This window comes from Mesoplodon densirostris, chromosome X (assembly GCF_025265405.1).
Source record: "Mesoplodon densirostris isolate mMesDen1 chromosome X, mMesDen1 primary haplotype, whole genome shotgun sequence".
Classification (NCBI taxonomy): domain Eukaryota; kingdom Metazoa; phylum Chordata; class Mammalia; order Artiodactyla; family Ziphiidae; genus Mesoplodon; species Mesoplodon densirostris.
In genome coordinates, this window is record NC_082681.1 from 46,636,596 (window position 1) to 46,649,986 (window position 13,391).

Below are 13,391 nucleotides of genomic sequence, written 5' to 3' on the forward strand. Positions count from 1 at the left end.
TGGGTTTTCTTAGTATACAATTATACAATCTGAAAAATAAGATTATTTTGTCTCTTCTTTTCCAATGTTTGTATAGTGTATTTCATTTAATTTTCTTATGGAATCAGCTAGAACCTCCAAAACAATACTGAATAATAGAACTGACAGAGATCATTCCTATCTTGTACACCATGGATGTAAGGATATAAGTATGTTTACAAGGATGTTTACTGCAATACTGTGATTATTTTTAAAAAACTAGAAAAAATTGAATATCCATCTGAAAAATGGTTGAATAAAGCAAGGTTATATCTAGCCTATGAACTATGATACAGCTATTAAAAATGAATTAGATATATATAGTCAACATGCACATAGTAGGCACCCAGTATATATATACTAACTGAATGAATAAATTTGCACTGACCCATCCATAATGCCCTCAACCCCTCCATTATAGCCAATGGCAAACATCTGAAATTAAGATAATTGTGGCAAGAAAAAGGAGGATTCAAACTGGAAGTCTTGACTTCATTAACATCAGCCTTTTATCAGCTGAGGTAACTAATGACATAGATATGTGTTTTACCCCAAGGAACGCATTTGTATTTTCATTGCTAATGTCCTATTAAGTTTAGAGAATTCTTTTGTTTAGAAATGGGATAAAGGGACTCTACACTCTGTGTCAAGTGTTCTCAGTGAATAATGAGGTTGTTCTCGTGTTCTTAGTTCAATAAAGAAAATAATCTTTATCTCTCATTTCAAAAATGTTTCCAAAAGCATTGACATAATTGTATATTCTGTTCTAATGTTTAAGCCCCATACATAGTGTCAGGAGGAAGTGCTGAAAGTGTAGCCCCTCTCCTCACTTTCTTTTGCTAACTAATAGAGTTCAGATAGAGGAGTTACAGCCCACTTATGCATATCTGTTACATTCCAAGGACAACCAGGATAGGCTTACTCATTCATCTTTATGAACACACCCCAGTGCCATATGAGCCACCTCTACCTTCCTATTCAGCTGTGATTACCTGCAGGCATGGAAGAATAGTCCTCAAAGGCCTGCCATAACAGGATGGTTGGAAAGAAACAAGTTTAAAGATTACATATATTTGAAAAGAAGACTGGGAAAAGGATCATGCAACACATACTTTTCACTGTTAAAACACTGGAGATAATACATTGTACATTTCTAACTTTGGATATGCACCAGAATTAACTCTGGACAAATGTGTCCTCCTCTTTTCATTGTTGTAGCCAGAGCAAAATCACTTCATGTTCAGTCTGGTAGGAAATGCACAGAGTACAAAGAAAGCAAGGCAGATTATCGAAGTATTGGCTAAAAAGGAAACATTTTCCCAATACGTCAATAAATTTTTTCAAGGATTTACTTAAAACCATGTGTGAAAAGTGGGGTTAAAAATGCATTTGGGAGCTTCAGAGACTCTTTAACTTTTGGTTTTAATTTTTTATCCTGATCCATTTGTATAGTGTAATGGCTAAGTGGAAGGGCCCAGGAGCCAAACTGCAAGTCACAAACAGCTGTGTGACATTTGTTGAGTCACTTAACTTGTCTGAGTCTCCAGTCACGTCTTTTGTAAAATGGGGATAATAATAATACCTACATAAGACAGTAGAGATTGAGATTGAGAAACTAGAAATTGAGTTAGTCCATCTAAAGCACTTAAAATAGAGTCTGGCATATAGTAAGTACTTAATAAATATTACCTATCATTATGCTTATTATTTATCAATTGTAAAATGTTATACAAATATTAAATGTTATTATCCAGGCAGAGCTGGAAAAGCCCTTTGTTTCACCATCATTGGTCCATTTCTAAGAAAGAGTGAGGGTTAGCTTTCTCCAAGGAATAAACTGCTTTGGTATACAATGACTATGGTGATGTATAGAGATATGAAGAAAGGGGAAGAAAGAATTTAGTGAAAAGACAAAAAGATGAGATAGAATGAACACTGTAAGAGAAAGCTGATGACCTGGATTTTACTCCTAGCTGCTAACCCTTGAGCTAGTCAACCTCCCTTCCTGAACTATAAAATTGAAATAAAACCTTTTTACTCATCTTAAAGAAATGCCTGCAATCGAGGCTGGGTTTAGCTCCAGGCCTATTGCAGGAGAGGGTAGTGATTAAGAAAATGGACTCTGGAACCACACTGCCTTGAATATAAAATGAGGCTTTGTTAGCTTAGTAGCTTTGGACAAGTCTCTACATTCCTGTAAGACTCAAGTTTTTTCCTCTGTTAAATGATGATAATAGCACCCACCACACAGAGTTGCATTGAGACTTAAGTGAGATAATATAGAGACAAAGCTTAGCACAGCAAATGGCACATAGTAAGTGATTAAGAAATACTAACAAGGCTAGGACCTCCCTGGTGGTCTAGTGGTTAAGACTCCGTACCTCCACTGCAGGGGGTGTGGGTTTGATCCCTGGTCAGGGAACTAAGATCCCACATGCCGTGCAGCATGACCAAAAAAATATTAAAAAGTTTAAGAAAAAAAGAAATACTAAAAAGGCTGACGATGGCATGAAGCGTCCCACTAAGTATGGTTATTCTATATTTATGCATAATGAACATCATGTTCCTTTTTATCTGTCAGAATATTAAGGAAAAAAAGGAGGATGACACTTCACAAAGAGACTTGAGGTTCTAGTTCAGGACATGCTCTTGCTGTCTCTTGTCGAGTTCCCCAGGTATGAAGATAGAGGAACTTCCAAATGTAAAAGCACCTGACAACTGTAGGAGCTAGGGTTTAGGCTTTCCTGGAAACTGAGGGTCTGTCAGATATTACAGAAACAACCTGTCCTACCTTTTATGTGTGTTTGGTTGCAATAATGTGCACAGTACCTGTGCAGAAAATCTCCTTGGTCACTTCTGGCCACCATATATAGTCATATATGGTCACCATGGGCCAACCAGTGTGGCTCAGAGGTGGCAGAGGGTGCTCAGTCCTCTTTTAGAACCACAGTGCCCCAGGCTCGCAGCCAGAATATCATAGTTGAAAGGTTGTATGTTTATTTCTCTGCTTCTTGCCCTAGATCCATGCTCTGCCTGACCTACTCTGTGCCCAGAGAAGCTGAAGACTATTGATTCTACCCCCTGGTTTTGCTCTCTGAATTCTGTTTGAACTCACATGGTGGGAGGGAAGACACTAGCAAGAAACCAGAAGGCGGGAGTTAAGAGGGGTTAGGGTTTCCATCCTGTCCACTCTCTCTCTGTTTTCCACAGTTAATATGCTCCTCTAAGGCTACAGCTCTTGACAGGCCTGCTCCGATCTTGCCATGTTCCAGAGATACAGCTCCTTCCCCTTGCCACTCTAGACCTAGGAGCGGTAATTTACAGCTTTTTCCCTTTTTGGTTCCCTTAACCCTAACCACACCTCTGTAAACAGTTCCTTCATTCAACTTTCATCTGTACAACCTTTGAGTGTGGTTTATTTCCAGGTAAACATGTTATTTCCAGTGTTCACACATCCTGCACTGGGCCCATTTCTCTCCTCTGCACTGACTGCAGTGTTTCTCACAATATAGACCATGATAATCGGTGTTATTTTTTGTAAGCACCATTACTTGTAAAGATGGGCCTTTGTTCCTAACAGCGAATAATATTTCTAGGTCCCTCAAATAATTTCTTTCATGTGTTATTTCAGTCTTCACTCTTCCCATTTGCTCTCATGAGTTGGGGTAAAGTGATATTTTCCTTACTTTTAGTCATTGGAGAAGCTGGGATTGCTTCTGACACCTGCTGATGGAAGTACATGAAAACCAATAATATATAGGAATCATAGCTCTGAATTATTTAGCTGTGGATCTGCTGATTCTTCTCAGTGAAGTGTCTAATACCAAAAACTCAAAATAAAATCTCTCCCTTTTTATCTCCCCAAGCCAGCTATTGACTTAGGGTAAAAAAAAATTCATTTGACATCATGCTGAGTTACCTTGTACCACACAACATCAGGCTCCTGATCGGACTTTTTAAAGTCATCCATGTCTGGGCAGGATATCTCCTTTCTTTTAGTGACTTCAGATTTTTCCAAATAGCGGATCCTGCTATTGTAGCACAGACCTGATTCATTCTCTGCAACAGTCAAGGACATTGACACCTTCATGCAATATGTCGAGTTTCTGTAGGAATAGAGAAATAGCAAAATGGCTTTATTGGGTCTATACACCTATGTTTTGACTCTGTATATTTCAAGAATATTGACTTTTCCACTTAGGACATTGACTAGAAATCAGAAACAACATGGAAACAACACAGAAAAATTTTCTACTTCAACTGACAGGAAGATATGGAACAAAATGCTAATGTGGACATCTCTGGCCTTGAGATAGCTACATAGAGCAGCTGTACCCATCTTCTGAAATGTAAAACAGTCAGACTTCTTTCCCAGTGGTAAACATTGCTATGTTGACAATCTGATAGCAAAAACTTATGAGAAAGTCTATAACTAGGGCTATAGCCATTTCTGGTTTGCCCTTATGACTAATCCCTTAACAGGTATTTGAAGGATTGTTAATTTTGCCATTGGTTTCTAAGCCAACATTTTCTTTTATAGGATACATACCAAAAAACAGATCAACAACTTGTATGGGTATAACTGAATCACTTTGTTGTGCACCTGTAACTAGTACATCATTGTTATTTAACTATACTCCAATATAAAATAAAAATTAAAAATAAAAACAGATCAACATAGAGAAGATACCCATTAACTCACATAGCTTTTTAAGGTGTTTACTGAGATATGTCAGGGATCAAATTTGGGTTCCTACAAAGAACAAATCCTAGCAGAGTGGATTAATTTTACCCATCAAAACTAGAATTATAGGGGCTTCCCTGGTGGTGCAGTGGTTGAGAGTCTGCCTGCCGATGCAGGGGACGTGGGTTCGTGCCGCGGTCTGGGAGGATCCCACATGCCGCTGAGCGGCTGGGCCCGTGAGCTATGGCCGCTGAGCCTGCACATCCAGAGCCTGTGTCCGCAACGGGAGAGGTCACGGCAGTGAGAGGCCCGCGTACCGCAAAGCAAAACAAAACAACAACAAAAATAAAACTAGAAATATAAAGGAATTTCAGCATTGAATTTTACCATAAAGCTGCTTTAGAAATTGGACATTAATGGGCTAACCCATAATAGTAGGGTATTTATGAAATTGAATTCTGCCTTCATTTCCCTGTGTATATCCCATGACATTTCCCTACTCTACTCTACCTAGACTCCAGAAGATACCAACCACACAAAAGAAATCTGGAAAGTATGAGGAAGAGACCAGAAGCAGCCTGGTAAGACTTAAAAGAAGGTCAACTGTAAATCTCTTGGTGAGACATTTCAGAATCATATGTGTTCTAAACATCAAGGGATACCTGCTGTTAAAAAACACAAAGTGCCAGGGATAATTCAAAACGGAGTATTTTTACAACTAAGTAATAACAATCCTGATAAATGGGATTAGCATGCCAACCAATAATTTTAAGATGGCCTCAAATGATTGTTACTGTTTGTACTTCTTAGTATTCATTGAAATTTCACAATATGCCAGACACCATACAAAACACAGGAGTGCAGATGGCTGCTGCCCATTGGGTTTACAAACTCAGTTAATCAGAATGACTGCTACTTGGATTTCTAGTGAAGTTAATTACTGGCAAGTACTCCTGACTATGCGATGCCTGTGTCATCTGAAGATGCACTTCCATTCTGATATTCAGATGTAACCCCATTATACAATGTAGATTGTGAGCTATTGCTTTTCTCTCTTCCTCAATGTAGGTTCTTAGAAAGGGTTTAATATATGCTCACTAGGGATCAAATGTAAGAACATTTAATTCTATTAAGAGATGTTTGACAGCTTCTTTAAGAGCCATGAAGCTAAAGCCACCAGAAATGTTTTTAAGTCTCAGCCAATAAGGTAAAATTTGGTTCAATCAATTTGGCTCTTCTTGACTCCATTTTCAATACTTCAGTGCTAAACATGCCCATGTCTCCTTGCTTTCTTTAACATCCTACATGATGTGGCCTATCGTAACATTCTGTCTTTCACTCATTAGGGTGCAGTCGCAATCATATTTACTCTGTTTCTTGAATATACTAAGTCTATTTGAGCCATGGTTGTTTATACTTGCTCTTCTCTTTGATTTTCTATCATATGCTTTTTGTTAAGTTTAAGCAAAGAATTTGTTGCTCTTGTTCATCACTCTATTCCTGGGATCTAAGTTGATAGTAAGTGCTTAGTAAATGTTAGTTGATTAAATGTGTGGGCATCAAAAGGTATGCATTCAAGAGACATGTCCTCTCTGCTCTACTTTTGCATAAACCTATTATGGTACTAACCACCCCATCCCCATTCTACAGATTCATGTATGTATGTGGCTGGTCAAATATCACATTCCCTGTTTAAATATGACTCAGGATAATTCTGCAGGTATTCTTGTACCACCAGGGTAAGGATTAGCCAAATTTGGTGCATCAGCATACCAGCAAAGAAAAAAATTATAATGACTATATCTAGGAGACAAGGAGGACTAGGGTATGTATAGGGAATGGAAGGAAGATAAATGGTCACAGTTTTTAAAAAGTTTTAAATGAAGCAGAAAGAAAATCACCTCTGCTAAGTATGTAAAATATTATGAACAGTTCTTAATGTCACAGACTTTGATCATATCTGTTCCATGGTGTCCATCCATAGAGGTGAAAGAGACTTACTTGTTAAATATCTTCCCATATTTGTGTTACAAACCCAGGGAGAGAGAGCTGTTGACCAGCAGTCTCAACAATAGAAGTATTAGACAGAATGTGCAGTTCCCTGAAAGGAGCTTACTATCCCAAATCTATTTAGTCCTGAGGAGAAAATAGGGTAGACTAAGTAAGGGACCAATATAATATAGTGGTTTCATAACAAAGCACTAACTTTGAACTAAGACCCACCAGGTTCAACTAGCTCTGTGTCCTTGGGCAAGTTATGTAACATCTCTCAGTCTCAGATTCCTCAGCTGAAAAATGAGGATAAGAAATCCTTTATGGTGGCTCCACTGGAGTTTGGAGGAGGAAGCTCTTTTTATTATACAAACTTAAGCAAAAATAAGTTTACTGTTTTCACTTGGAATGGTTATAATATCTGACCTCTCCAGGCTGCTGTAACTATTAAGCAAATATAAAACATATAACACAGAATCTGGCCCATAGTAAATATTTAATAGACTGTCATTAGAATTGTTATTACCGCTTGTATTAGTTCATACATATATTGTTGATAAATTAATAATTCTAATTTATATGTGATGTAGTAATTGTGAACAATCACCAGTATAATAAAAACAATACATTGGCAGCGATGGGTTAAGATATGCCACTGGCCTGGGGTGCCACTTGAGAGAAAAGAGTCTAGAAGAGGTCAGTTAGGCAACAGGCCTAGTACCAGTGCGCCATGAAGGTCTGAAAGGATCAAAAAGATATACTGACCTAGGCACAAAAAGATGTTAATCAAGAGAAAGCAACTAAGGCAAGAAGGAACTTCCAGGTACTGTGAATACCAGCTACTAGGCAAAGGTCAGAACTTTGGAGGTCGAATTGTTAGTAAGAGTTCCACTAAGACTTTTGCAAGTTTCTTAGACAAACACCTTCTATAATAAAGCCCAGGCCCCTAGGCAAGGTTTTGTGTTCCCTCTCCAAACTGCCCAAAGTATACACTATGTAGGTCATGCCAGCAGCACCTTCATTAACTTGGGATGAGGATGAGGGCAGGGAAGCCACGCTGGGAATGGCTGATAGGTTGAAGGAGGAAATATTCTCTAACCCTTACCCACAAACAATCTTGACCAGGGCTCTGCATGAATTCACTCTTGCTCTGGGCTTTACCATGTAAAAGGCTGCTGATAGATTGCTTGTTACCCCATGAGCAAGCCCTAGTATGAAGTCCTTGATGACGACCAAGTTCTCCGGAACTCAAGACAAGGCCTGGTGTGAGTCCTGTTGTTTCCATTGCTGACTTGGGGGAGGTGTGATCAAGGATTCCTGACAGTCTGAGACTCAGGTTGATTTTTATTAGTTGTGTAATCCAGCCCTGGCACAGTTCCTGCTAACAATCTTGCATTATATAGATTTTACTTTGAAAAATGCCACAGGCCAGTTCTATTTAAAACATTTCCTGTAACTGGGACCTAAAAATGTTACTTTTCTTTCATTAGGTACAATTAGAGCTGTGCAAGTTTGAGGAGGCAGACTGACGAGTGTGCAAGAATGGGAATTGCACTTTTTTTTTCTGTCCTCCCTCCACATCCTGAGGGGGGCAAGGAGCACATTCAGGCTCAACATGAGCAAAGAGCCTTCACAGTGATGTTGCAGCAATGCCTTACAATTGTATACATTTGTAATCTTTCAAGTATTTCCATATCTCCTGTCTTACTTAATTCTGTCAATAATCCAGGAAAAGGTGCAGGGTAAGTATCATCTACATTTTGTATAGGAGTAAAACAGAGACACAGAGAGGATAAATAACTTAGTCAAGATCATTTAGCTGGTCAGTGGCTTAGAACCAAGGTTCTGGCTGTTAGCCCCTGGCCACTCTCAGAACTTGATGCTATCAGCTGAACTAACTCATGGGTATCCACACCAACTTGGGGATGCTCACAGAAAGAAATGCAGATGTGTAAAGATAACACTTAAAGACCACTGTTATTAAAATGCACAGCACAGAATTTTCAAATTTGTAAATAAACCTTGCTTTCTATTCCAAAGGTTTAATGTTAGCTACTTTAGGTCATAATTTATACACCTTTTTGCAGAAATATTTATAAGGGAAAATATTAATCATCTTGGGTTCCCTAAGGGGAAAAGTAAGACCTAGGATTTAAAACATACATGAGGAATACAGATGCCCCTTTCCAATTCCCATTTATAAAACATGCTAATATTATAAAATCTAAAGTTGTATTTCAAAATTTGAGTTTAAGTGCATTTGTTGTATCACCAGGGCTAACCTACTGAAAATAAACTAAATAAATTAGCGAACTCTTTCATATCTAAAAGCAGAAGCCCAGAAAAAATGCCTCAGGATATAGTTGAAACTTTTCTAAATGGTTCCTTCAACTGTCTTATCCTCATTTCAAAATACTTTCCTTGAAAATCACAGAACTATCTAATGGTTAGTAAACTAAAACAAAGTTTGTTTTCTGATATTTTTGAAATGTGAATTGACCACTATTCATAACTATCAATTAATCAATCTACCATTACTGGATGATATTGTCCTCAAACCAAAGGAACTATGAACTGATATTATACCAAATTCAGGGAAGGGAAATAAATGAATAAACAAACAGGATATGAGGCCCTTTGGTGAATTCCGTTTCTTGAGAATCATTATAAAATAAGAAGATTTTACTGAAAAACATATTTGTGTTGGAAAGGAGACTTTCAGATGAGTGCAGAAATAAGTACATATGACTGCAAACATGAAATGTTAATACTTTAAAAGACCAAGAGGAGAAAAAAAGGGGGAGGATATAAATTACTAATATCAGAAATAAAAGAGGGGACATACAAATCCCATGAATACGAAAAGGATAACATAGGAATACTGTGAACAGCTCTATGCCCACAAATTTGATAACCTAGATGAAATGGACCAATTTTTTGAAAGGCAGAATCTGCCAAAACTTATACAAGAAGAATCAGACAATATGAATAGACATATAGCTATTAAAGTAATTGAATAGATAATTAATAACCTTCCAAAACAGAAAGCACCAGGCCCAGATAGATTCACTGGTAAAGTCTATCAAATACTTAAGAAAGAAATTATATCAATTCTCTATAATCTCTTTCAGAAGATAGAAGCAGAAGGAATACTTTCTAACTCATTCTATGAGGCCTTCATTACCCTAATACCAAAACCAAAGACATTAAAAGAAAACTGCACACCAATATTTCTCATGAACATAGATGCAAAATCCTCAACAAAATGTTAGCAAATCAAATCCAGTAATGTATGAAAAGAATTATACACCACAACCAAGTGAGATTTATCCTGGTTCAACATTCAAAAGGCAATTAATGTAATCCATCATATCAACAAGCTAAAGTAGAAAAAAATCACATGATCAGATCAGTAGACACAGAAAAAGCATTTGACAAAATCCAAAACCCATTCATAATAAAAAACTCTCAGTAAACTAGGACTAGAGGGGAAATTCCTCAACTTGATAAAGAATATCTACAAAAAACCCTACAGCTAGCATACTCAGGGTGAGAAACTAGAAGCTTTCTGACAATGACCAGGAATAAGGCAGTATGTCCTCTCTCACCACTCTTTTTCAACATTATACTGGAAGTCCTAGTTAATGCAGTAGACAAGAAAATTCATAGATTACATGATTTTCTATGTAGAAAATCTGAAAGAACTGACAAAAAATGCCTGGAACTAATAAGCATTTATAGCAAGGTTGCAGGATATAAGGTTAATATACAAAAGTCAATTGCTTTCCTATATGTCAGCAATGAACAAGTTTAAAATTTGAAATTAAAATCACAATACCATTTATATTTTAGAAAACCCTAAATGAAACACATAGATATATATCTAACAAAATATTTACAAGATCTAGATGATGATATCTACAACACTGAGAAGAAAAAAGCTGGAGGACTGACACTACCTGACTTCAAGGTCTACTATCAAGCTATAGTAATTAAGGCATTGTGATAATGGCAAAATAATAGACAAATAGATCAATGGAATAGAATGTTGAGCCTGGAAATAAATCCACATAAATATAGTCAACTGATCTTTTTTTTTTAATCTGAAAAATCTTTCCTTTGCCTTCATTTTTTAAAAATTTATTTACTTTATTTTTGGCTGCGTTGGGTCTTCTTTGCTGCATGGGGGCTTTCTCTAGTTGCAGCAAGCAGAGGCTACTCTTCCCTGTGGTGTGCGGCCTTCTCGTTGCAGTGGCTTCTCTAGTTGTGGAGCATGGGATCTAGGCTCATGGGCTTCAGTAGTTGTGTCTCGCGGGCTCTAGAGCTCAGGCTCAGTAGTTGTGGCACATGGGCTTAGTTGCTCCACAGCATGTGGGATCTTCCCGGACCAGGGCTCGAACCCGTGTCCCCTGCATTGGCAGGAGGATTCTTAACCACTGAACCACCAAGGAAGCCCTCAACTGATCTTTGGCAAAGAAGCAAAGGCAATACAATGGAGCAAAGACAGTCTTTGCAACAAATGGTACTGGAACAACTGCACATCCACATGCAAAAAAAAAAATGAACCTAGACACAGATCCTTACACCCATCACTAAAAGTAACTCAGCATGGGTCACAGACCTAAACATAAAATGCAAAACTATAAAACTCCTAGAAGAAAACATAGAAGAAAACCTAGATGACATTGCATATGGCAATATTTTTTTTTAAATTACAACACCAAAGGCATGATCCATGAAAGAAATAATTGATAAGCTGAACTTCATTAAAATGAAAAACTTCTGCTCTACCAAAAACAGTATCAAAAGAATTAGAAAACAAGCCACAGACTGGGAGAAAATATTTGCCGAAGACACATCTAATAAAGTTATCCCAAATATACAAAGAATTCTTAAAACTTAACAATAAGAAAATAACCCGACATAAAAATGAGCCAAAGACCTTAACAGACACCTCACCAAAGGAGGTACACAGATGGCAAATAAGCATTTGGAAAGATGTACATCATATGTCATCAGGGAAATGCAAATTCAAGCAATGACATACTATTGCACACCTGCCAGAATGGCCAAAATCCAGAACAAGTGACATCACTAAATGCTGGTGAGGATGCAGATCAACAGGAACACTCATTCATTAATGGTGGGAATGCAAAATGGTACAGTCACTTTGCAAGATAGTTTGACAGTTTCTTACAAAATGAAACATACTCTTACAATATGATCTGGTATTCATGTTCTTTGGTATCCATCCAAAGGAGTAAAGAAATTATGTCCACACAAAACCCTGCACATTTATAGCAGTTTTGTTCATAATTACCAAAACTTAGAAGCAACCAAGATGCCTTTCAGTTAGGTGAATGGATAAACTGTGGTACATCTAAGACAATGGCATATTATTTAGTGCTAAAAAGAAATGAGCTATCAGGCCAGGAAAGATATGGAGGAACCTTAAATACATGTTACTAAGAAATTTTTTAAAAGGCACTCTAAAAAGGCTACATACTGCAGGATTTCAACTATGTGACCTTGTAGAAAAGGCAAATCTATGGAGACAATAAAAGATCGGTGGTTGCCAGGACTTGGGGGGAGGTATGAATAGGTGGGGTACTGAGGATTTTTGGGGTAGTGAAAATACTCTTTATGATACTATGACGGTAGATACATGTCACTATACATTTGTCCAATCCCATAGAATGTACAAGGCCAAGAGTGAACCACAATGGAAACTATGGACTTTGGGTGATAATGATGTGTCCATGTAGGTTAACCAATTGTAACAAATGTTCCACTCTGATGAGAGATGTTGATAATGGTGTATGCTTGCATGTGGGCAGGAGGTATATGGGAAATCTCTGTATCTTCCTCTCAATTTTATCATGAACCTAAAACTTCTCTGAAAAATAAAGTCTTTTTTCAAGAAAAGACCAAGAGGGCAAAGCTCTGACCAATTTCTTAATATTATCATTTTATGAAGAGCCACAACATTTTAGATGCATTCAAATGACATTTTTGAGAAACTTCTATGTGCCATGCTGCTTGGGTATATTAAAAAAGCAGATGTAAACTTAACACAATAACAAAAAATATCTGTGCTATAATAAGTTGAGGGAATACAAGATCTTTTGAAAATTTCACTTTTCTACTTTTCAGTCTATAAGCAAATAATCTTATTTATAGTTGTGAAGAGTTCAGGGCTTTTTGTGGGTTTTTTTTGTTTGTTTGTTTTTTAATAAAGAATGTTATCTTTTATGGGTGATATCTCTAGTCTATAATAATGTCAATATAATAGGTTTGAATTTATGTGCATTTGTTCCATTAGGCAGAAACACAGTTAATAAACAAACAAGGATTCATTGGAGGTATGAACAGGGAATACTTTATTAACTTCTTCTACCCTGCTGAAGTGAACACTCAGCCTTTGGAATGACACTGATAATCTCCAACCCAGGACTATTCAAACATAATTTCCTAATGGTTCATGATGCAGTCCAAGAAAATGTCAACCCAGGGACTTGAACTGAACTGGACTTGAAAATTCTCACTGCTTGGGAATGTGGCCACTACAGTCAGAGAGGCTTCGTTTCAAATCCCTAGTCTATCGTGCCCTAACCATGGATCTTTGGACAGGTCACTGAGCTTCATTTTTGTATATGTAAAATGTGAATAATAAAAGTTATCCTAATAGGGTTGTTTT

At 37.3% G+C, this 13,391-nt stretch overlaps 1 protein-coding gene across 1 annotated transcript in view; it reads right to left on the reverse strand.

Annotated features, from left to right (window-relative positions):
- The window catches only part of IL1RAPL2 (interleukin 1 receptor accessory protein like 2), a 535,136-nt gene that overhangs the window by 483,649 nt on the left and 38,096 nt on the right, over positions 1 to 13,391 (reverse strand). The window contains exon 4 of the mRNA XM_060086424.1: positions 3,938 to 4,124. Coding sequence (XP_059942407.1) covers positions 3,938 to 4,124 — 187 coding nt within the window. The remainder of the gene's footprint in view (positions 1 to 3,937; positions 4,125 to 13,391) is intronic.